Genomic DNA, 27,376 nt, shown 5'->3' with positions numbered 1-27,376 from the left:
ACTAACATAAAAATCACCAAAATATATAATATTTCCCAGTGAAAAAATATTTTTAAAATATTATACTAGTTCCAAAATAATGACTATTAAAATAAATATAGCTTTAATATAACTTCTCTCCTTTAAATATATTCCCTCCAAATTGTACTTTGTACTTCTATTCCATTCAAAAACATTCCTTCATCACTTTCTTCATTTATCATTTGGTTCAGGTGGTACTGAGGGGTAAAATCATTTTAAATGTCTTTTTGGTTGAAATCATAATTTATTTTCTTGCAATTTCCATTCTTCTCCCCCAGTTTCTCATATTAAACGTTGTGATTATTTAAATCTACGTTTTCTTCTAGGGCCAAATCGACACATTGGAATTATCATTCTATATCGATTCCAATATTCGATCAATTGCCCCGTAAGCCATTAACGCAAAATTAACAATAAAATACAAAATTATACATAACCCTAACCCGAATATGGGCTCCACAAACACAACCATGACCCACATCATAAAACAATATAAAAACTATGATTAAAAATTACTTCGAAATAGACAGTTTATTAAAATATATTAATCATTATTACTATTCCTGAAATAGACATTCTCTTCGAATCACATATTAATGATCCATTTTTTTCTTATTTTTTTAGCTTTTCTCTTATATGTTGTTTTTGAGATCGTTTCCGAAATCCAAATAACGAATGCTAATATAAAATGTTAAGAAGTGTATTATTCTTTTGTTAACATTTGCATATATATAATGAAAATTGTTTTTAAATTCCTTATTATTTACCTTATAAGAAATTCCTAAAAAAAATGCTATGGCACCAAATATCGATAAAACTGGAATTAATTTGTTTGCTATCGACGAACTTGATGATGTAACTTCAGAAATATGTTCAGGATTTTTTGCACCATTTTCTTTTGTTTTTATCGGGGGAAGCGATGGAATATCCGTACAATTAGCACCATTACAATCCTTTTTAAAATTATCATAATCATTTGATAATGTAGACAATATTTGACTATATAAACTATCTTTAATATTATTAGAATCTCCATTAAGTTTTTCATATTTTTTAACAAATTCTTGAGCTTTTTCTATATAATTTTTGCAATCTGGATTGTTTGCATCAAATTCAGTATGCATGGTACATAATGATTTAAATGCATCATAAAAATTAGATATACTGTTCATATCCATACTCATAAAATATTCGTTTTCTTCTATGAACTCCTTAAAATTCTTATAACCCGTTTTATTTTTTAATGTATTACTACAATCTATACCAGTCTTTTTACAATTAGTAGAATCCGTATGATTTTTTATATATTTAGTATAAAAATCATTTAACGTGGTAATTTCTACATCTGGATTTTTATTTAGTTTATAACTTAACCATATCATAATGTATATAACAATAATTTTAACCTTTTCTTTATTTAAACTATTAATTTTATTAGAAATAATTTGATTAAATAACCATACGCATGCAGCATTTATTTTATCAAGCTCAGTCTTACATTCTTTTTGGCCTCCTGAATCTTCATTAGGGCAGTAATCCCTAATACTCCCTAAAGCATAAAAATTGGTTGTTTTAGATTTGTCTAATTCATCGGGATAAGATCCCCTTAATGTACTAAACCTCATACACTAAGAAAACATTTAAAAAAGTATAATAAAAATATATTTAATGGAACTCTTATAAAATAAAGTTTAATGAATTTTATAGGTAATATAATATCAATAAATATAAGGAAAAGCAAATTTTGTTAAAAAATGCATATACCAGGATATGATCCATTGTAGTTTTATTTTGTTTATAATATGTAGGTTATGTAACATCATATTATTTAATATATTTTACGCTTAATAAATGAAAAAATAATTGAAGTTTAATATAATTTTTATGTGGTCAAACAAATTCTTATCATTTTTAATATTAATTTAAAGATAATATTGAACAATATATACTTTTATGGTAATTAGATAAATTGCCTTATTTTGGGAGTTGTTTAATACATTTTTTATCACATGTATATAAATTTATACATAAAATTATTATCCTTAATACCTTCCGGTATAACCCTATCACAAAATTAAATTAACATTATAATGAGTTTATAATATATCTTCTTATACGTATGCTTTAATATAGAAAATAAACAACATCATATATTTTCTTTTAATATATTGCAAAAATCGAAACAATTAAGAAACCCATTATTACTATAATCTTAAAAGTATATAAATAGTCATTTTTTAAAACATATTAAATTATATACTTGTTTCTAATAATGTATACCATTTTTTATTAAAATTATAGTATTTTCAAATTAAGTTGCATTGTTCCATTTCTATGCAACTATATAAATTTATATTGTTTTTATTTAATATAGATAAATTCACAATCCATTTAATGAGTCCAATTACTTTTTTTTTATTTCTATATATTTAAATTTATAAATATACCTTATTGGGTAATTTTATAATATATTTTTCCATCTTTGCTATTCTTTAAAACAATTAGAACTGAACCCGTATTTATAAGCTTAAATAAGTCTTTAAGTTCATATTGTTTTTAAAAGCATACTTAGTAAATATTAAATATTAACATATAAATAAATATTGATGCAAATTTTAAAGTACAATAGAAAACTATGCATAATTAGGTTGTTATATTGCCCTTTAAGAGGAGAGAGATAAGATATATTTGCTCTTTTAATATATAAATTAAGTTGAATATTCATTTAATGTTCTACATAGTTCATTTTTATCTTATATATTTTATTGTTATAGTTATCAATGTATATATGTTCAAGTAATTTGTTAAAAATTCTATATTTTATTAATTCTATGGTAAAATAATGATACTATAATACTCGTTAATATGGAATAATAAAAATAAATTTAACGTTGATTGAGTTTTTAATACTTTCTCTATTTATCCAGTTTTTTAGAATATTAAACCACATATCCCAAATTGGATCATTAACAAACATATAATGTATTATTATGTCTTTTCGATAAAATTAATATTTAATTATATAAGGTTTCACAATAAAACTATATTTTAATATTAGTTACTGTTGTAATATTTTATTATATTATATGTATATATATATAATAATAACGTTATTCTATCTATCATATTATTTATAATTATTAGAATAAAATATGATATGAAATTTTATTAATATACTTATATTTTATTTTTTAACTATTTTAAATATAATATATTTATACCGCAAATCTTTAAAATTTTAAATCAATAGTGATTAATATAATATTATATCTTTATAGTAAATAAATTAAAATACATGAACTATTTCTATTATTTGAATTTAAAACTTTAGGATAAAATGATGCTATACATAATTGTTATTTTAAAGGATAGTATACATATATCTATAATTTAATTTTTTATTAATATGCATATTTTTATTGTATTATTAAAAATGTTAGATGCATAAAACATCTTTTATAGATATCGTTGTATTATCGAATCTTGATCGATATTTTATGAATATCTATTATTAAAGTTCAGTTGGATAACATGATTTAAATTAAAATAAATATGATACAAATAATAAGTTTTACTAAATAAAATTTTCATCAAATAAAGAGACATACTATGATATGCATAATTCAATATAGTCTCTGAATAACAAGTTTTATATAATGAAAATTATGATATAGAATAATATTAATTAATATATGCAATATAGACATTTTATTTTAATCATATTAAATCGATATGAACATTAAATTATATATATTAGAATTAGTGAAAAAATGTTATGTTACCCTTTTCATATTAATAGTATTACCCCTTTTTTGTTTGCATATTTTTATTTTTTAACTTCGCCTCGTGATTAAACATATAGGGATGGTACATATATTAAATTAATGTTCAAACTATACAAAATTAAATACAATATAATGCTTAGCCCTAACCCAATATGGGTTCCACAAACACCCCCCTGACCCATAACATAAAAACTATATAAACATTATGCAAAAATTATGATTAAAAATTACTTCGAAATAGACAGTTTCTTAAAATATATAAATCATTATTGATATTCCTTAAATAATCAATACTCTTCGAATCATATATTAATGATTAATTTTCTTCTTCATTTTTTTAGCTGTTCTCTTATATGTTGTTTTTGAGATCGTTTCCGAAATCCAAATAACGAATACTATTATAAAATGTTAAGAAATGTATGATTTTTTTGTTAATGTTTGCATATATTTAATGAAAATAATTTTTAAATTCCTTATTATTTACCTTATAAGCAATTCCCAACAAAATTGGTATTGCACCAAATATCAATAAAACTGGAATTAATTTGCTTGTTGACGACGAACTTGATGATGTAACTCCATAATTTTGTAAAGAAGTTTGTTCAGAATTAGGTATAGAAGCTTTTTTTTTTTCTATTGGTGAAAGGAGTGGAAAATTGCTAGATTGAAAACTATCACATTTCTTTTTAAAATTATTATAATCATTTGATAATGTAGACAATACTTGATAATAGGGACTATCTTCAGTAATGTTATGACATTTGTTAAGTTCTTCATATTTTTCAGCAAATTGATTAGCTATTTGTAAATATTCCGTGCATTTTGGATCGTTTTCATCAAATTCAGTATATATTTTACATAATAATTTAAATGCATCATAAAATTTAGATATATCTTCAAAATTAATATTCAAAAAATCCTTTTTGTTATCTATGATTTCCTTAAAATTATTATATCCCGTTTTTTCTTTTAATGTATTACTACAATCATTATTATTTTTTTTACAATTATTATAATGCGTATTATTTTCTATATGTTTAGTATAAAAATCTTGGAATGTGTTGATTTCTGAATCTGGTTTTTGATTTAATTTAAAATTTAACCATATCATAATGTATATAATAAACACTTTATACTTTTCGTCACTTAAATCACTAATCCTATTAACAATATATTGCTCAAATAACCATAGAAATCCAGCATTTATTTTATCGGTCTCAGTTTCACATTTATTTTCTGAATCTCCAATAGGACAATAATTCTTAGCATTCCCTAGATTATGAATATCTTTAATTTCAGAGCTGCTTGAGTCATCGGGTAAATAGTTTCGCAATGTAATAAACCTCATACACTAAGAAAACATTTTAAAAAGTATAATAAAAATATATTTAATGGAACTCTTATAAAATAAAGTTTAATGAATTTTATGTCTAATAAGGAAAAGCAAATTTTATTAAAAAATCCATATACCAGGAGATGCTCCATTGTAATTTTATTTTGTTTATAATATGCAATTGTGTAACATCATATTATTTTATATATTTTACGCATAATAAGTGACAAAATAATTGAACTCTAATATAAAATTGTCTGTGGTTAAATAAATTCTTATCATTTTTAATATTAATTTAAAGATAACATGGAACAATATATATTTTTATGGTAGTTAGGTAAATTGCCTTATTTTGGGGGGTGTTTAATACATTTTTTATCATATGTACATATAATATAATTTTGCATATATTATTATCCTTAATGCCTTGCGATATAATCCTTTCATAAAATTAAAGCAACATTGTAATGGATTAAAATATATTTCTTTTACATATGTTTTAATATAAAAAATAAACAACATCATATATTTTCTTTTAATATACTGCAAAAATCGAAACAATTAAGAAACCCATTATTACTATAATCTTAAAAGTATATAAATAGTCATTTTTAAAAATATATTAATACGTATATACTTGTTTCTAATACTATATATCATGTTTTATTAAAATTATAGTATTTTCAAAATAAGATGCATTGTTCCATTTTCTAATTGCATATAAATAAATTTATATTATTTTGATTTAATATAGATTAATTCATATCTCATTTTAATGAGTCCAATAACTTTGTTTTTATTCCTATATACTTCAATTTATAAGTATTCTTTATTAGGTAATTTTATAATATATTTTACATATTTTTTCCATTCTTTAAAATAATAATTAGCACTGGACCCCGTATTTATTATTCTATTTATAAGCTTAAATAAGTCTATGAATGCATATTATTTTTTAAATAATACTTAGTAAATATTAATTATATAAAACATAAATAAGTATTGATGTAAATTTTAAAGTATAATAGAAAACTATGTTTAATTAGGTTTTTATATTGTCCTTTAAGAGGAGAGAGATAAGATATAATTGCTCTTTTAATATATAAATTTATATAAATATTTGCTAAATGTTCTGGATTTATCATTTTATCTTATTTATTTTATTATTATAGTTATCATTGTATATACATTCAAATAATTTATTAAAAATTCTATGATAAAGTAATGCTGTTTTGGATTAAAGATGATTCACTAAACACTCATAATATAATATGCGTTAATATGGAATCATAAAATGGAATTTAACATGAATTGACTATTTAACCCTTTCTCCATTGGTGCAAATTTTTATAATATAATACTACAAATCCCAAATTGGATCTTTAACAAAATATATAAAAATTATATCATTATAAAGTATTGTTATGTGTCTTTTCGATACAATTAATATTTAATTATATGATGCTTCCACAATAAAATAATATTTCAATATTAGTTATTATTAGAGTATGTTATTAGTTTATATGTATAGTCATATAATAATAGCGCATTTTATCTATCATATTATATATAATTATCAGAACAAACTATAAGATTAAATTTTATTATATACTTATATTTTATTTTTTAACTATTTTAAAATATAATTTATTTATACCTCAAAACTATAAAGCTTAAAAATAAATAGTTATTAAAATATTATTATACCTTTATGATAAATAAATTAAAGCGTATAAAGCAACTTCTATTAATACAAATGTAAAGGAAATACAAAAAAGAAATAGTAACACAATGAAACTTAAAAAATATTGTATATATAGTGATATTTTTATTTTATTATTAATAATTTTAGATGCATAACATGCCTATTGTAGATAATGTTGTATCATCGAATCTCGATCGATGTTTTATGAATCTATATTTTATGACTATCTATTATATATTTTTGATATGTTTAATAAATCTTAAAAACCCATGTTAATATGAATATATATTGTAATGCAGATGAATATTCAAAATGAATCGAATTATAATTATACTCTGATATATAAAATTATTATACTGTCCGGTTATAAAAATACGATTTGAATCAAAATAAATGTGATACAAATAATAAGTTTTACTAAATAAAATTTTCATCAAATAAAGAAACATATTATGATATGCATAATTCAATATAACTCTGGGTTAACAAATCTTATACAATAAATAATTATGATATATCATAATATGAATTAATATATGCGATATAAACATTTTATTTTAATCACATTAAATCGGTATGAACATACAATGTATATATTATACCTTATGGGAAATATGGTATGTGGCCCCTTTCGTATTAGCTTATGACCCTTTTTTGTTGCATATTTTGATCTTTAAGCTTGATATCGATATTAACAATACGGGATGGTACATATATTTAATTAGTGTTAAACTTACAAAAAATTAAATGCAGTATAATACTTAGCCCTAACCCGAATATGGGTTCCACAAAATAAAAACTATATAAAAATTATGTAAAAATTATTTCAAAATAGACAATTTCTTAAATATATTAATCATTATTACCATTCTGGAATAATCACTACTCTTCGAATTACATATTAATAATTCATTTTCTTTATTATTTTTTTTATTTTTCTTTTTAAATGTTGTTTTTTGAATTTTTCCCGAAATCCAAATAACGAATACTAATATAAAAATTAAAAAAAATTTATAATTTATTTATATTCGCAAATTATTCAATGATGAATATATATTTTTAAATTCCTTATTATTTACCTTATAAGCAATTCTCAAACAAATTGCTGTTACAACAAATATAAATGGAATTAGTGTGTTCCTTATTACTGATCGTGAATATATTGGGAGAGATGGGTACTTGATAGATTTATAATATTTACATCTATTTTTTAAATTATTATAATCATTTGATAATGTAGACAATATTTGATTATATGAACTGCCTTTAATAATACTATATTTTTCATTAAAATCATAATATTTTTCATTAAGTTTATCATATTTTTTAACAAATTCGTGAGCTTTTCCTAAATAGTCCTTGCAATTTGAAACGTCTGCATAAAGTTTAGTATTCATGTCACATAATAATATAAATGATTCATAAAATTTAGATATAATGCTCATATCCATATTTAAAAGGTAATTATTTTTATCTATAAGATCCTTATAACTATTATAAGCAGTAACCCCATTTATTTTCGTATTATACTTCTCAACATTATTTATATATTGATTATAATAACCTTTTAGATTGTTTATTTTTCCATTTAGTTTTAGGTTTAACATATAACTTAACCATATTATGATGTATTCAACTACCTTGATATTATTATTTGTATATTCTTTAAACAAATGAGAATCTCCAAACATGTCTTCAAACAAAAATAAACATCCAGCATTAATTTTTTCGATATCAGTCTCACATTTTTTATTATTATTATATTTATTGAAATAATTTTCATCATTAATTTGATAGTCTCCATTATTTTCGAATTCATCGGGAAGCAAGTTCCTTACTAAAAGGAATTTACTACACTAAAAAAATATTTAAAAACAATTATTAGAAATGCGTATTATTGAAAAAGGTATTAAAATAAAGTTTAATGATATATATAATAAAATATCAAAAAATGTAAAGGAAGTCATTATTATTAAAAAATTCTATACCATGTTGTCATTCATCATGATGAAATTTTATTTTTGATTTGTAAATTTAGTAAAATCGTGCTGTTTGATATACACTGCTCCCAATATGTGACGCAGATACTTTGATCCTATAAATAACAACTGTCTGTAGTTAAATGTATTATAATTTTTTTAATGATTACATTAATATAGAATAATAAAATAATATGATTACTAAATAAACGTTACATTTCTCTTTATGATAATTAGCTAAATTATCTTAGAGGGGTGTTTAATACATATTTTATTAAATATATATATGTTTATTTTATACAAAAAATGGTATTCTTGCTAACACATGATATAACTTTATTATAAAAATGAATTTGCTTTTATAATGAATTTAAAAAATATATAATTACACATATGTTTTAATATAGACATAAACAACATCCTGAAACTTAAATACTTCACACATATAAAAAATTAAAAAAGTTATTATTATTATAATCCTTAAAGTATATAAATAATTATTTAATAATATAGACTTAATACTTATATACTTGTTTTTTATAATATATAATACAATCTTTTCTAAAATTATAACATTTACAGAATAGGGTGCATTGTTCCATTTTCTATGCAAATTATATAAATTGATATTGTTTTTGTTTAATATAGAGAAATTCAAAAAAAATTTAACGCATTAAATAACCTTTTTTTATTCGTATATACTTCAATCTATATGTATACCACATTGGGAAATTTATATTTTATTTTATGCATAATTTCCGTTCTTTAAAAAAATTTACACTGAAACCCTATTTATAAGCTTAAATAAGTTTTTATATGTAGATTGTTTTTAAAATAATACTTAGTATATATATAACACATAAATAAGTATTGATGGAAATTTTAAAGTATAATAGAAAACTATTTGTAAATAGGTCATTATGTTCCCCTTTAAGAGGAGAGAGATGAGATATATTTTCTCTTTTAATATATAAATTTATGTAAATATTCGTTAAATGTTCTCATTATTCATTTTTATCATATATATTTTATTGTTATAGCTATCAATGTATACACATTCAAATAATTTGTTAAAAATTCTATATTTTATTAATTCTATTGTAAAATAATGATAACATAATATGCGTTAATATGGAATCATAAAATGGAATTTAACATGAATTGAGTCTTTAATCCATTCTCCAATGGTTCAAATTTTTATAATATAAAACCACATATCCCCAATTGGATTTTTAACAAATATATAAAAATTATACCTTTATAATGTATTATTATGTGCCTTTACGATAAAATTAATATTTAATTATATAAAGTTCCCACAATAAAACAATATTTCAATATTAGTTATTGGTAGAATACTTTACTATTTTATGCGTATAGGCATATAACAATAACGCATTGTATCTATCATATCATTTATAATTATCAGAACAAACTATAACATTAAATTTTATTAATATACTTATATTTTGTCTTTTAACTATTTTAAATGTAATATATTTATACCTGAAAATATAAAATTTAAAAATGAATAGCGATTAATCTAATATTATACCTTTATGATAAATAAATTAAAGCGTATGGAGCAACTTCTATTAATACAAGAAGATAATAGTAACTACAATTAAAATTTCAAAATATGTTAGAAGCATAACAATATTTTATAGACTATGTTATATTGTCGATTCCCGATCGATATTTATGAATCCGCATATCATGATTATCTATTATGTATTAGTAGTGTGTTTAATTAATTTTAAAAACACACATATTAATATGAATATATATTGTAATGTAGATGAATATTCAAAATGAATCGAATTATAATTATACTCTGACATATAAAATTATTATACTGTCCGGTTATAAAAATACGATTTGAATCAAAATAAATGTGATACTAATCATAAGTTTTACTAAATAAAATTTTCATCAAATAAAGAGACATATTATGATATGCATAATTCAATATAGCTCTGGGTTAACAAGTCTTATATAATAAATAATTATGATATATCATAATATGCAATATAGACATTTTATTTTAATCATATTAAATCGATATGAACACTTAATTATATATATTATAACTTATAAAATATATTATGTAACCCCTTTCAAAATAATGACAATGCTCCCTTTTTGGTTGCATATTTGGACTTTTAAACTTTATTTCGTGATTAAATATACAGGGATGGTACACATTTAATTAGTGGTCAAATTATAAAAAAATAATACATTATAATACTTAACTCTAACTCAAATGCGGGTTCCACAAAAATAACCTCAACCTTGATCCACAACATAAAAATTATATAAAATTATCCAAAAGCAGTACAAAAATACATACTATACATATGTAACATTATATTTTATTGATTATATTATTTAAATATTCTTATAAACCCCAAAATTATCTTCCAAAATTGTGGTCAAAAATAGACACTTTCTTAACATATATCAATCATTGTTACTATTCCTGGAATAACCACTACTCTTCGAGTCATATATAATGATTTATTTTCTTCTGTATTTTTTTTAGTTTTTCTCTTAAATATCGTCTTTGAAGTCGTTTATCAAATCCAAATAATGTATCCTCTCCATATATATGTAACCACTTTATTTATATAATATATCAATGAATATGTAACATCAAATATATTGTTTATATTCAAATTATATAAAATATGTATATTCCCCAAATAAATAACCACACTATAACATTAAATACAACCAATAAAAATTTTTTTACAAATTGTATAAATTGTATAAATTGTATAAATTGTATAAAAACATTATATTCCACGGAATTACCGATTTGTCATCATCCCCAAATCTTAAATCATAATATAATTACTCTATTAACTTTTTATTTTTCTAATATTCAATAAACATATATTATGACATCTTGAACATTTAAACACTATCACCTCTATTTTTACATATCTCAATCACAGAGTAAAAAATACAACAAATAATTTAAATATAAAATTCCATCATATACCAAATATATTTGATTAATTCCCTCCCTTTTTAATCAAAATATACAGAAATTTTAATTATAATTTTCTTTATAATTTTAACTATAATTTTCTTTATAGATATTACACCACTATATTTATAATAACTAACGAAATATATCTGATTTATTATTTAAAATTTGTATACTCTTTTAAATTCAAACTCATAAACCAGGACCGTGGAACAATAAACCTGATATATTTCCACATCACAGATTCACGAAAAAATATATATTAAATTTTTATTTAAGTATATAATTAAAAAAAATTATATAGTATAAATATTATCATTTTTTTTTATCCTTTAAAAAACATTTTTTAATTACTAAAAACATTAAATATTCCTATTTTAATATTATTTATTGGATTTTATTTTTTATCTTATTGTTATAATAAAATCTTATAATTACATTAATTCGCTTTATATATTTATTATATATTTTCCTATTATTAATATTATTATATTATAATTTTTTTACTTAATTATGCAAAAATGAAATTAACAAAAACATTATATTTTGCTGCCTTTTTATTGGCCATAAATGTATTAACTTTAGGATCTAATAATTATGTTGAAGCCAACCTCGAAATTATAAACAGAATAAAAAAAAAAAATGCTAATAATTCGTTTATTAGAAAAATTAAAAATAACAAAGCTGCAGTTATATCTACTTTATTTGCAACATTAGCTTTAGCATTTGGTACTACGTTTGGTGTAATGCATTATCAAAAAAATGGAATTACTAAAAAACCATCATCGAACAGTGAAACAAAACCCTTAACTGTCCCACGTGAAAACCCCAACACAATATCAGATAATAAAGGTACATCATCAACAATAAAAAGTGATACCAAACCATCACCATATAATTATACCACAACAGAGTATCCACCAATATCCCACTGTAGTTACTGATTCATATTATATGTTTTCATGACATATTATGAGAATAAACCAAAAATTCAAGTATATCACACATTCTGTAAAAATTGATATAATTGATATAATTAATATAATTAAACAAATGTCATTAATTCGAGACATTTAAATCTCTTTGTGTTATAAATCTCCCTTTTTTGTAACATTTTATTTTAATTTGTATATCCCATATATATATGTAGTCATATATTAGATTTATTAAAATGTGTCAATATTTGATATTGCAATTCAGAACTTATATATATCCGCATGCTTCCTTTAGAATGATTTAATTCCGATATACCATTGAAAAAACTTTTTGTTTTCCGACATTTCCCCATTTGTTACCATAAAAAACATATTGTCCATATAATACATATATGTCCTGTTATTTGTGTCCTTTATAGTAAAAATAAACCGTAGTTTATTGTTTATTTCAAATAGTATCATAACATACATTTTTATTTGTAAGTGATATTTGATCTTAATACCATTATTGTAATGGAATTAATGAAGTAATATGAATGATTCAATACAAATGTTACGTTATACGTAATATTTTTTTATATTGTTATTTAAAGCATATTACCAATGTATTTTATGCACATATATATGAACATTATAGTAAACTAACTAAAACACTGTTTGCTTTAAAAAACAATTTCATATCTATTCATAGAAAAAATAAAATATAACATAAATATAAACAATATAAGATGACAATTTATTTATTTTCCTACCGTATTAACATAACGTTGGGAAATGTAGTATTAAATAAAACATAAATGAATAAAAATAGACAGTTTCGTTAAATAAAAATATTAATAAAATGAACATATTATGATATATATAATTTAATATAACCCAATCCCTAACCCTGAACCCTTGAAATTTTGGAATATGATATGTATATATTTTTATTTTTTATAATATATTACTATATATATTTAAATTATATTTTCTATTATAATCACATCTAGTAAACTTTCATAGACAAATAAATATTATCAAATTATAAAAAATTAAATAAATATATAACACAGGACCCCGTCATATAATCTTCCTCTATATGTTTCTATATACTTAATAATATCATTTTCTTATCAACTCAATTTATAATTATTCCATTGATTTTTTTCGATTAATGTATTTGCAACTTCTTTTCGGTATTATTTTCATTACACAATTTTTTAATCTTTTCCATATTTTTTTTTTTCTTCAACTTTTTTCTCCATCCAAATGGTAAATACTAACATAAAAATAGTAAAAATATATAGTTATTTGATTTTTATGCATCCACAAAATATATAGTAATATATTTTTTTTAATTTTCTTTCTATTACCTTATACATAAATGCTAAAATGACGAGTATTGCAATAATCATAACTGGATATGCAACTAATTTGTATTCTTTAAATAAATTTCCTAGAAACCCGATTTCAGATATCTCATTTTGTACATCGGCTTTAATGGCTCTTGCTTCAATTCCTAGACTAGGAATTATATTGGTAGAACCGTCTGGTGAATGAGATCGTTCCTCAGAGGGAATATCTGAAATTTTGTCTTGTTCACTATTTGTTGAGCCAAGTTTTTGTATAGAAGATGACTCTTTTGAATGATCATTTCCTTGACCATCTAATATTTGTGTTTGGGTATCCTTTGGTTCTGATTTTTCTACATCTGGTGTTTTTCTATCTGGTAAAGGAGAGCCAGGTTCTAGTCCGTTACTTGGTGGGGTATTCTCTAATGTTTGAGTTTTTTGTGCTTCATTTGCTTGCACTACTTTAAGATATTCCATTATATCAAAATTTTCATAATAATCTGCATAAGTATTATAAGTCTCATATAAAGGAAGCCATATATCCTCGTATAAATGTTCTTGAATATCATTAAGTGAACTAGTAACATATTCTTTGTATTCTTCAATATGCTTTTTAACTAAATCCCCATATTCTTTTAAAGTTGACAAATCAAAAACATCGTGATTGTCTTTTGGGATTTGAGATATATCCATTTTACCTTGATTAGTTTCGGACTCTCTGCTTGGATGTGTTTGACCATTTTTACCTTTTTGAGTATCTGTATCATTACTGACATGCTTTAAGGCTGCTGGATCACCTTTTAATGAATGGTCTTCAGCTTTTGGCAATTGAATGCCTTTCTGCTGTTTAGATTCAGGCCCTGAACCTTTTAAATTACCATCTTTAGTTTTATGGGTATTATCTTGACTACTTTGATCCCCCCCTTGATTTTTACTATTTTGTGTGGTTGTTATATCTTTTCCTGGTTGATCTTGAACACTCTGAATATTATCTACATTTTTTGGTTTACACTCTGGACCATTGAAGTTAAATGTTTTAAATTTTTCTATAGAATATGAATCTTTTCCATCAGCTGTTGTAAGTTGTTTAAGGAGTTCATTTAACTTATTAGTACCACCATCCTTCGCAATAGCAGAAGTTCTAAAGTCTTCATATATTTTTTTTAATTTGGCCAATAGATATCGATATGAATCACATTCAGAAAATTTATTGTAAAGGGATATATATTGATTAAGACATTTGACAGAATTTTGAGAAAGACTCCCACTTTCGGCACCGTTTTTTTTATGATCTACAATTGTATTACATATCTCCTTAAGTAACATATATATTTCATGCATGTGCCTAAGATTAGCATTTTTCAAACCATTTGTGTTATATGAATTATTCCAATATTTAAAACTACCCATATATTTCTTTAAATATTCATCATAGGCCGAACTTAAAGTAATTTTATTAGCTTTGTCTTTGTCTGTTTCATTGATCATATTAAATAATTTATGAGCTAACCACAGCAAAACATTATCAAAATACTTGTTTTCTTTAGTGTAAACCTTCATAGATAAACCCTCACCCAAAGCACCAATACTTTCAATCGTATTTGAGCATGTTTTCTTATTGGTGCAATAATCACGGTATGTTAAGGATTTGCTAACTTTCGTATGTACGTCATTACCACTAAAAAAACCATCAGCTTCAAGAAATAGCTCGCACTGAGAAAAAGTATATTTAAATTAATAAAAATATGTATTAATACAAAATTTATTGAATAAAATTTAATGTGGTTTGTAAACAAATAAAACACAATAAAATAAAGGATAACCATGTTTTATTTTAAAATAAAATTATTTACCATTCCTTTGTCGTCCATTGTAATCGAATTTTGTTCTTAATTTGCAGATTTGTATCATATTGTTATTATATAAAATATATATACGTAAATGAGCCTTCTATATCACATTTATCGTATTAAACACATTGAAATTTTTAATAATAATTTAAAATTAATATGGAATAATAATACAATAATATTAATAAAGGAATATTATATTTATTATTATTGACATTTGCTAAATTGCCTTAAATTATGGTTGGTTTAATACATATTTAACCATATGTATATATAATACAATTTATGCATAAAATCAATATTACTAATAATATTCTACATAATTAATTTTATTATAAAATATTATGGAATTTTATAATGAATTAAAAAAATATATACTTAAACATATGTTTTAATATAGAACATAAACAACCTAAAACTTAAATAAGGTATAAATAAAAAAATTAAGAAAGTATTATTAGAATCCTTAAAAATATATAAATAGTAATTTTTTAAAATATATTAAATTCTTATATACTTGTTTCTAATATTATATACCACTGTTTTATTAAAATTATAGTATTTCAAATTAAGTTGCATGCTCCATTTTCTATCCAAATTGCATAATTTTAATATTATTTTTATTTAAAATAGATAAATTCATAATTTATTTTAATAATTCCGATAACTTTATTTTTATTCCTATATATTATAATTTAGAGATATATCTTATTATATAATTTTATAATATATTTTGCACATATTTTCCTCGGTTTAAAACGATAGTTAACATTGAACCCGTATTTATTAAGCTATTTATAAGTTTAAATAACCCTTTAAATGTAAATGTTTTTTAAAATAATACTTAGAAATATTAAATATATAATACATAAATAAGTATTGATGCAAATTTTAAAGTATAATAGGAAAATATACGTAATTAGGTTGTTTATTGCACTTTGAGAGAAGAGAGATAAGGGAAGTATCATTTTTTAAGACAAAGCTGTACCCATATAAGACTCACCTATTCTACATAGTTTAATTATGCCTTATATTTTCTACCATTAAAGCTTTCAATTCATGTATATATTAAAATTATTCATTAAAATACCTTAGAATTATTACTTTTCTAAATATATAGTTTGCTTTTATATTTTATAATAAACTATATTTTAAGGAAACTATAGAATTATTAATATTATTTTGCTTGGTAGTGTTAATTCTAATATTAGCACATTACAAAAATACTAAGCCAAAATTATAATTTTCATTTAATGTTTTTTGCATATAATTTTAATCTTATTACAAGTTTAATAATATATAGCAACGTATTCGAATCTAATGAATTTAATGATTTTTTCGTATTTAATACTTTATATATTGTTATTACTATTATTATTTTTCTAATATATTACTGTATAATGCAACGGAATAATTAACCCGATTAATATAAATATTTTGAATCAAGTATAATATTTCCATGTTTCATTGTTTAAAGTATAACATTTTAGAACATATATACTATCTCGTAAAACAATATATTTATAATACATATTTATTAATTTATATATGATAACCTAATAAAAATAATATTAGTTCAAACTAAATTAATTATTATTTGCCTTTTCAACAAAATTAATATTAATATTTAATTATATGGATTTTTCGCAACAAAACAATATTCCAATATTAGTTATTATTAGAACATTTTATTAAATTATATGCATAGATATATAATAATAACGCTATTCTATTTATCATATTATTTATAATTATTATAACAAAATATGATATTAAATATATTAATATAATTATATTTTTTTAACTATTTTAAATATAATATATTTATACCTCAAAACTATAAAACTTAAAAATTAATAGTGATTAATTTAATATTATACCTTTATAGTAAATAAATTAATGTATAAAGAACTATTCCTATTATTTGAATTTAAAACTTTAACATAAAATTATACTATATATAATCGAAAAATAAAAGGATTGTATATATATATCTATAGTGTATTTTTTATGTATTACTAAAATCTTAGATGCATAAAACATATTTTATAGATACTGTTGTACTGTCGATTCTCGATCGATATACCATATATCTATATTTTATGAATATATATTATGTATTAGTAGTGTCTTTAATTAGTCTTAAAAACCAAAGTATTAACATGAATATATATTATAATGTAGATGGATATTAAAAATGAATCTAATTATAATTCATACCAAGCTTCATATATAATGATATTATTATAGGTCATTTGGCATAATATAATTTAATTTAAAACAATATGATACAAATAATAAGTTTTACTAAAATGCTTCATCAAATAAAAAAACATTACGTTATGCATAATTGGATATAACCACAGATTAACAAATTTTATATAATAGACAATTATGATATTGAATAATACGACTTCATATATAGCCAACATCCATATTAATATATACAATATAGACATTTTATTTTAATCATATAAAATCAGCATGAATATTCAATTATATGTATTATAACTTATGAAAAAATGTGATGTGGCCCTTTTCATATTAATGGTAATACCGATCTTCTTGTATATTTAGACATCAGCTAGAGATTAAACATGTGGGAATTGTAAATATATTCGATCAATATTTACAGACCAATAAACATTATCTAATTATTCAAAATTAAATACAATATAATACTTAACCCTAACCCGAATATAGATTCCATAAACATAACCCTGACCCACAACAGAAAAACAACATAAAAAATATGCAAAAATTACTCCCCAATAAACAATTTATTAAAATATATCAATCATTATTACTATTCCTGAAATAATCACTACTCTTCTAATCATATATTAATGATCTATTTCTTCTTTATTTTTTTAGCTTTTCTCTTAAATGTTGTTTTTGAGCTCGTTTCCGAAATCCAAATAACGAATACTAATATAAAATGTTAAGAAACGTATTATTTTTTTGTTAACATTTCGTATATTTAATGAAAATAATTTATAAATTCCTTATTATTTACCTTATAAGAAATTCCCAAAAAAATTGGTATTGCAGAAAATATCGATAAAACTATAATTAATTTGTTTGTTATCGACGAACTTGATGGTGTAACATCAGAAACTTGTTCAGAATGATCTTCAGAACTTTGTACAGGAGGTTTTGTTGTTTTTATCGATGAAATGTCTGGAATATCATTACAATTAACACTATTATCATTACAATAACCTTTAAAATTGTTATAATCAGTTGATAAATTAGAAAATATTTGTCTATATGAACTGTCTCCACTAATGCTAGAATCGTCATTAAGTTTTTCGTATTTTTCAACAAATTCTTGAGCTTTTTCTAAATAATTCTTGGAATGTGGATTGCTTGGATCAACTTCATTATACATGTTACATAATGATTTAAGTGCATCATAAAATTTAGATATAATATCAATATTCATCAAATATTCGTTTTCTTCTATGAACTCCTTAAAACTTTTATATCCCGTTTTTTCTTTTAATGTATTACTACAATCATCATATTTATTATTATTTTTTTTTTTACAATTATTATAATACGTATGATTTTTTATATGTTTAGTATAAAAATCATTAAATGTGGTGATTCCTTCGTATGATTTTTGATTTAATTTAAAATTTAACCATATCATAATGTAAATCATAAACCTTTTAGTCTCATCATTACTTAAACTTTCAAAATTAATAATAACAGCTTGCTCAAACAACCATAGACATCCAGCATTTATCTTATCGAGATCAGTCTTACATTCTGTTTCCCCAGAACCTTCATTAGAACAATAATCCTTAGCATTCCCTAATTTATTAATATCATTACTTTTAGAGTTGTCTAAGTCATCGGGTAAATAGCCTCTCAATTTATCTAACCTCATACACTAAGAAAACATTTTAAAAAATATAATAAAAATATATGTTAATGAAACTTTTATAAAATCAAATTTAATGAAATTTATAGGTAATATAACATCGAAAAATATAAGAAAAAGCAAATTTTATTAAAAAAATTATATACCAGGCGATGATACATTGCAATTTTATTTTGTTTATAATATGTAGATTATGTGACGTCATATTATTTTACATATTTTACGCTTAATAAATGACAAAATAATTGAACCATAGCATAAAATTGTCTATGGTTAAATATGTTATTATTCTTAATATCAATTTAAAGATAATATGGAACAATATATACTTTTATGGTAGTTATATAAATTTCCTTATTTGTGGAGTGTTTAATACATTTTTCATCATATGTATATAAATAGAATTTTGTATAAATTGTTATTCTTAATACCTTTCCGTATAATTATATAATAAAATAAAAATAATATTATAATAAATTAAAAACATATCTTATGCATATTCCTTAATATAGAAAATAAACATCATATCTTTTGTTTTAATAAGTGGCGTCCAAAAACTAATATACTGTAAAAATCGAAACAATTAAGAAATTCATTGTTACTATAATTTTAAAAGTATATAAATATATTTTTTAAAATATATTAAATATTTACATGATTGTTTCTTATAATATATAGTATAGTTTTTTCTAAATTATAGTATTTTCAAATTATGTTGCATGTTCCATTATCTTTGCAAATTACATAAATTTATAATATTTGTAATTAATATAGATGAATTTAAACATAATTTTAATCGTTAAATAACTTTATTTCTATTCCTATATACTTCAATTTAGAAATATACCTTATTATGCAATTTTATAATATATTTTGCATACTTTTCCACTGTTAAAACGGAAATTAGCACTGGGCCCATATTTATAAACTTAAATAAGACTTTGAATATAAATAGTTTTTGTAATAATACTTAGAAAATATTAAATATCGATACATAAATAAGTATTTATGCAAATCTTAAAGTATAATAGAAAACTATGTTTAATTATGTTAGTATATTACCCTTTAAGAGGAGAGAGATAAGATATATTTATTCTTTTAATATATATAAATTTAGATAAATATTCGCTAAATATTTTGCATTGTTCATTCATATCTTATATATTATATTGCTATAGTTATCAATGTATATACATTCAAATAATTTATTAAATTTTCTATATTTTATTAATTATATGGTAAAATAATGATAATATAATACACGCTAATATAGAATAATAAAAATACATTTAACATTAATTGAATCTTTAACCTTTTCTCCATTGCCCATATTTTTATAATATAAAACTACAAATCCCAAATTGGATCTTTAACAAAATATATAAAAATTATTCCTTTATAATGTATTATTATGTCTTTTCGATAATATTAATATTTAATTATATGACGTTTCCACAAAAAAAATACTTCAATATTAGTTATTAGTAGAGTATTTTATCAGTTTATATGTATAGATATATAATAATAACGATATTCGATCTATCATATTATTTATAATTATTAGAACGCAATATAATATGAAAATTTATTAATATTCTTATATTCAAATATATTAACTATTTTAAAATATAATTTTTTTATACCTCAAAACTATAATGTTTAAAAATTAATAGTGATTAATCCATTATTATATCTTATGATAAATACATTAAAGCGTATAAAACAACTTCTATTATTACTGATTAATTTTAATACAAATATAAAATACAAAATAAAATAGTAACTACAATTAAAACTTAAAAAAATGTTAGAAGCATAATAATATTTTATAGATAATGTTATATTGTCAAACCTCGATCGATATTTATGAATCAATATTTTATGATTATCTATTATATATTGGTAATATTCTTAATTAACATTAAAAATATACTCATTAACCTGAAGGTACATTATAATGTAGATGAATATTCAAAATGAGACATCTTATAATTCATACCCAGATTCATATATAATACTATTGTTACAGTTTAATTGGCATAATATAATTTAAATTAAAGTAACTGTAACACAAATTATAAGTTTTACTAAATAAAATTTTCATCAAATAAAGAAACATTGCGTTACATATAATTCGATGTAACCACATATTAAAAAATTTTATATAATAAATAATTATGATATAGCAAATATCTATATTAATATATACAATATAGACATTTTATTTTAATCATATAAAATCGGCATGAACACTTAATTATATGTATTATAACTTATGAAAAAATGTTATGTGACCCTTTTCATATTAATGGAAATACACCTTTTTTGGTTACATATTTGTACTTTATCTCGATATTAAACATACGATTATAGTACATATATTTAATTGTGTTCAAATTATAAAAAATTAAATACAATATAATACTTATCCCTGACCCACAACAGAAAAACAACATAAAAATTATGCAAAAATTTCGATAAAGTTTGTTATTTCCAAATATAAAAATATATTAAAGTATATTGGTCGCTATTTTCAGGGTCATATATTAATGATCAGTTTTCTTCTTTATTTTTTTAGCTTTTCTCTTAATTGTTGTTTTTGAGATCGTTTCCGAAATCCAAATAATGAATACTAATATAAAATGTTAAGAAAATTGTAATTTTTTGTTAACGTTTGCATATATATAATGAAAATATTTTTTAAATTCATTATTATTTACCTTATAAGCAATTACCAAAAAAATTGGTATTGCAGCTAATATCGGCAAAACAATAACTAATTTATTTACTAGTGATGATTCTGATAATGTAGTGTTAGAAATCGGGGTTGCCGTTTCAATATTTGATTTATCTGGTCCACTCGAGGATCCAACTGTTTGAGTTGCATTAGAACCTTCTACACTAACTTTTTTGGCTGGCTTTTCTTTTGGTAATGTAGGAAATTTAATTTCTGCACTATTAAAATTTCTGCCTTTTTCAAAATTATTATAATAATTGGACATAACAAGTAATACTTTACTGTATGTACTGTTGTCAGTATTATTATCAACATCATTAAATAGTTTTCCATATTCTTCAACAAATTTATTAACATGTTGTGAAAAATCGCCACTTTTATTTGTCGTATAAGCAGTATTCATTTCACATAATAATTTAAGTAATTCATAAAATTTAGACATATAACTAATATTAATATCCATATATTCCTTTATTTCATCTATGATTCCCTTATAATTTTTATGTTTTTGATTAATAATATTATCCTCAGTGTAACTCGTGTCATTTTCTATATGCTTATAATAAAAATCGATTAATGTGGTAATTCCCTCATGTGACTTTAGGTTTAATATATAGCCTAACCAAATCATTATACTTACAGCCTCATCCTTATAAAAACGAGGATCAAATGAAGAACCATATTTACCGAAAAATTCATAAAATAAATATAAACATCCAGCATTAATCTTATCAAGATCGTTATTGCATTTTTCATTAAGACAATATTTCTTAAATAAACTATTTGTAAAATGATATTGGTTAGAATCATCCAATCCATCGCGAAAAACCTTCCTGAAATAGTCAAACTTTTGGCACTATGAAGAATTTTAAACAAATTTAATAAAATGTCTATTAAAATGAACATATTATTAATTTATAGATAATACAATATCAAAAATGTTAATAACAAAAATTTTATTCAAGAAATTGTATGTACCACATTAGTAATTGACATATTGAAAAATTAATTTTGAACTATAAATTAAGTATATCATATCAATTTCATATATATTGCATCACAATAGGGGACGTAAACTTGGATTCTTTATATAAAAATTATCTGTAGTTAATCGCATTTTGTTTTTAGTATTAATATAAAATTAATGTAAAGTAATAATACAATAGTAACATCATAATAAGATTATATGTAATTTATGGAAATAGTTAAACTGCCTTAAATTGGAGATATTTATTTTGGTCATATGTATAATATAATTTATGAATAAATTCATAATTATTAATAATATCCATTATAAAAACTTAAATAATTTTGTAATGAGTTTAAAATACATCCACTTATATTCATGTCTCAATATAGAGAAATACAAATTTGTTTCTCATGCTTTAATAAATAAATGTATATGCCTGAAACTGTAAATATGTAAAAATGAATAAATCTATTATTAGTATAATTTTTAATAGTATATAAATAGTCATTTTTAAAAATATATTAAATTCTTATATACTTGTTTCTAATATTATATACCACTGTTTTATTAAAATTATAGTATTTTCAAATTAAGTTGCATGCTCCATTTTCTATGCAAATAATACAAATTTATATTCTTTTTAATGAATATAGATAAATTCATAATCAATTTTAATAAATCCAATAACCTTATTTTTATTCGTATATACTTCAATTTAAATGTATACCTTATTGGGTAATTTTATAATATATTTTGCATATCTTTTCTATTACTTAAAACAACAATTAGCACTGAATCCGTACTTATTCTATTTATAAGATTAAATAAGTCTTTGAATGTATGTTGTTTTAAAAATAATACTTACCAAATATTAAATATTAACATATAAATAAGTATTGATGTAGATTTTAAAGTATAATAGAAAACTATGCGTAATTAGGTTGTTATATTGCCCTTTAAGAGGAGAGAGATAAGATATATTTGCTCTTTTAATATATAAATTTCGCTAAACATTCGTTAAATATTCTGCATTGTTCATTTTTATCTTATATATTTTATTGTTATAGTTATCAATGTATATAGATTCAAAAATTTATTAAATAATTTATATTTTGTTAATTCTATGCTAAAAAAATGCTAATTTATATTACAAAATGATGATTCAATAAACAATGATAATATAATATGGAATAATAAAATACCATTTAACATTAATTGAGCCTTTAACCCTTTTTCCATAGGTTTAAATTTTTATAATATAAAACCATATATCCCCAATTAAAGCTTTAACAAATATATAACACTGATATCTTTATAATGTATTATTATGTGTCTTTTCGATATATTAATGTTTAATTATATGAAATTTCCACAATAAAATAACATTTCAATACTAATTATTAGTATAATATTTTACTAGCTTATATACATATGTATATTATAATAACTACAGTTTTATCTATCATATTATTTATAATTATTAGAATAAAATATGATATGAAATTTTATTAAATACTTATTTCATTTTTTAACTATTTAAAATATAATTTATATATACTTCAAGATTACGAAGTTTAAAAATAAATAGTGATTAATATATTATTATATCTTTATGTTAAATAAATTAAAGCATATAAAGCAACTTCTATTAATACTAATTATTTTTAATACAAATGTAAAGGTAATACAAAAGAGAATAGTAACTGCAATTAAAACTTCAAAAATATTATATATATAGTTCGATTTTTTAGGTATTACTAAACATGTAGAATCATAATAATATTTTATAGACAATGTTATATTGACGATTATCGATCGATATCCCATGCGTCTATATTTTATGAATATCTATTATTACAGTTCAGTTGGATAACATGATTTAAATTAAAATCAATATAGTACAAATAATAAGTTTTACTAAATAAAATATTTCATTAAATAAAGAAACATATTATGATATGCATAATTCAATATAACCACATATTAATATGTTTTATATATAGACAATTATGATATAGTAAATATATATATATATTAATATATGCAATATGATATTTTATTTTAACCATATTAAATCGGCATGAACACACAATTGTATATATTATACTTTATGGTAAATATGGTATGTGACCCATTTCATATTATATTATTCCCCTTTTGGTTGTATATTTGGACTTTTAAAATTGATTCGTGACTAGACATACGGAATAGCACATATATTAAATTAGTGTTCAAATTATAAAAAATTAAATACAATATAATACTTAACCCTAACCAACACAAAAACTATATACAAATTATGCAAAATTATGATCAAAATTTACTTATTTCCATATAGATAGTTTCTTAACATACATCAATCATTATTACTATTCCTGAAATATTCACTACTCTTCAAGCATATATTAATGATTCATTCTTTTCCTTATATTTTTTATTTTTTCTCTTATTTGTTGTTTTTTAAATCGTTTCCGAAATCCAAATAATGAATACTAATATAAAATGTTAAGAAACGTATATTTTTTGTTGACATTTGTATATATATAATGAAAATAATTTTTTAATTCCTTATTATTTACCTTATAAGAAATTCCTAAAAAAAATGCTATTGCACCAAATATCGATAAAACTATAATTAATTTGTTTGCTATCGGACTTGATGCAACTTCAGAAATTTGTACAGTTTGTTCAGAACAGTTTACAGGGATTTTTTCTTTTTCTATCGTTGGAAATGACGAAGAATTGGAACAATTAACATCACTATATTTATTTTTAAAATTATTATAATCATTTGATAAAGTACACAATACTTGTCTATATGAACTGTTATCAGATCTATTAGAATCTTTATTAAGTTCATCATATATTTTAATAAATTCATTAGCTTTTTCTAAACATTTCGTGCAATCTGGCGTGTTTGCGTTAAATTCATTATACATGTTACATAATGATTTTAATGCATCATATAATTTAGATATAATGCTTTTATCCATACTTAAAAAATAATTATTTTTATCTACAAGTTCCTTATAACTGCTATATTCACTAATATTAGGTATATTATTAATGTACTTTTCACCAGTCTTTATATATGTATCATAAAAATGTTGTTGATTGGTGATTCCTGGCGCATTATTCTTTAGGTTTAACATATAAATTAACCATATCATAATGTATTCAACAATATTGATGTTACTTTTTGCAACAGACTCAAATACAGAAGAATTCTTAAAGAATTCATTAAAAAAATATAAGCATCCAGCATTAATTTTTTCGAGCCCATGAGAACAATCATGAATACAATACTCTTTGAAATGACTAGCATCTTTAATTTGATAGTCTCCATTACTCAATTTATCGGTAAAATTCGTCATTACATAAATGAAGTTACTACACTAAAAAAATGTTTAAAAAAGTATAATAAAAATATACATTAATGAAATTCTTATAAAATAAAGTTTAATAATATTTATATATAATACAATATCAAAACATGTAAAGAAAATTATTATTATTAAAAAATGCATATACCACTTGCTTATTCATTGTGATAGAATTTTATTTTCGATTTATAAATAAGTAGAATCATGATGTTTTATATACACTGCACCAAATATGCGATGCAAATACTTTAACCCTATAAATAAAAACTGCCTATAGTTAAATATATTATAACTTTTTAATAATGAAACTAATATAGAATAATAAAATAATATTATTACAAAGAACTGTTACATTTCTGTTTATGATAATTAGCTAAATTACCTTAGAGTGTTACTTAATACATTTTTGATTAAATATAGGTATGATGCATTTTATACAAAAAATTACATTCTTACTAACATC

General features: G+C 21.2%; 8 protein-coding genes across 8 annotated transcripts; 1 reads left to right on the top strand and 7 right to left on the bottom strand.

The window, feature by feature from the left end:
• Nucleotides 1-633: 633 nt before the first annotated feature.
• On the bottom strand, nt 634-1,800 carry PY17X_1148800 (PIR protein; the record flags this gene model as incomplete). The annotated part of the gene is made up of 3 exons (XM_022956643.1): nt 634-699; nt 789-1,649; nt 1,786-1,800. The coding sequence occupies 3 exons, from the start codon at nt 1,798-1,800 to the stop codon at nt 634-636; spliced, it is 942 nt and encodes a 313-aa protein (XP_022812512.1).
• Nucleotides 1,801-4,135: 2,335 nt separating this feature from the next.
• PY17X_1148700 (PIR protein) lies at nt 4,136-5,291 on the bottom strand (the record flags this gene model as incomplete). The annotated part of the gene is made up of 3 exons (XM_022956642.1): nt 4,136-4,201; nt 4,291-5,157; nt 5,277-5,291. The coding sequence occupies 3 exons, from the start codon at nt 5,289-5,291 to the stop codon at nt 4,136-4,138; spliced, it is 948 nt and encodes a 315-aa protein (XP_022812511.1).
• Nucleotides 5,292-7,745: 2,454 nt separating this feature from the next.
• On the bottom strand, nt 7,746-8,850 carry PY17X_1148600 (PIR protein; the record flags this gene model as incomplete). Its single annotated transcript, XM_022956641.1, has 3 exons — nt 7,746-7,832; nt 7,924-8,700; nt 8,833-8,850. 3 exons carry the CDS (start codon nt 8,848-8,850, stop codon nt 7,746-7,748), a joined length of 882 nt encoding a protein of 293 aa, XP_022812510.1.
• Nucleotides 8,851-12,336: 3,486 nt separating this feature from the next.
• On the top strand, nt 12,337-12,759 carry PY17X_1148500 (early transcribed membrane protein; the record flags this gene model as incomplete). The annotated part of the gene is made up of 1 exon (XM_726274.1): nt 12,337-12,759. One exon carries the CDS (start codon nt 12,337-12,339, stop codon nt 12,757-12,759), a length of 423 nt encoding a protein of 140 aa, XP_731367.1.
• Nucleotides 12,760-13,903: 1,144 nt separating this feature from the next.
• PY17X_1148400 (PIR protein) lies at nt 13,904-15,955 on the bottom strand (the record flags this gene model as incomplete). The annotated part of the gene is made up of 3 exons (XM_022956640.1): nt 13,904-14,011; nt 14,106-15,797; nt 15,938-15,955. The coding sequence occupies 3 exons, from the start codon at nt 15,953-15,955 to the stop codon at nt 13,904-13,906; spliced, it is 1,818 nt and encodes a 605-aa protein (XP_022812509.1).
• A 2,841-nt stretch (nt 15,956-18,796) lies between these two features.
• On the bottom strand, nt 18,797-19,984 carry PY17X_1148300 (PIR protein; the record flags this gene model as incomplete). The annotated part of the gene is made up of 3 exons (XM_022956639.1): nt 18,797-18,862; nt 18,951-19,832; nt 19,970-19,984. 3 exons carry the CDS (start codon nt 19,982-19,984, stop codon nt 18,797-18,799), a joined length of 963 nt encoding a protein of 320 aa, XP_022812508.1.
• A 2,405-nt stretch (nt 19,985-22,389) lies between these two features.
• Nucleotides 22,390-23,556, bottom strand: PY17X_1148200 (PIR protein; the record flags this gene model as incomplete). Its single annotated transcript, XM_022956638.1, has 3 exons — nt 22,390-22,455; nt 22,544-23,416; nt 23,539-23,556. The coding sequence occupies 3 exons, from the start codon at nt 23,554-23,556 to the stop codon at nt 22,390-22,392; spliced, it is 957 nt and encodes a 318-aa protein (XP_022812507.1).
• A 2,379-nt stretch (nt 23,557-25,935) lies between these two features.
• PY17X_1148100 (PIR protein) lies at nt 25,936-27,076 on the bottom strand (the record flags this gene model as incomplete). The annotated part of the gene is made up of 3 exons (XM_022956637.1): nt 25,936-26,022; nt 26,110-26,925; nt 27,062-27,076. The coding sequence occupies 3 exons, from the start codon at nt 27,074-27,076 to the stop codon at nt 25,936-25,938; spliced, it is 918 nt and encodes a 305-aa protein (XP_022812506.1).
• Nucleotides 27,077-27,376: the final 300 nt, after the last annotated feature.

The sequence above is a fragment of the Plasmodium yoelii genome (genome assembly GCF_900002385.2).
Source record: "Plasmodium yoelii strain 17X genome assembly, chromosome: 11".
NCBI classification, from domain to species: Eukaryota; Apicomplexa; class Aconoidasida; order Haemosporida; family Plasmodiidae; genus Plasmodium; species Plasmodium yoelii.
This window is presented reverse-complemented; position numbering and strand designations above follow the sequence as displayed.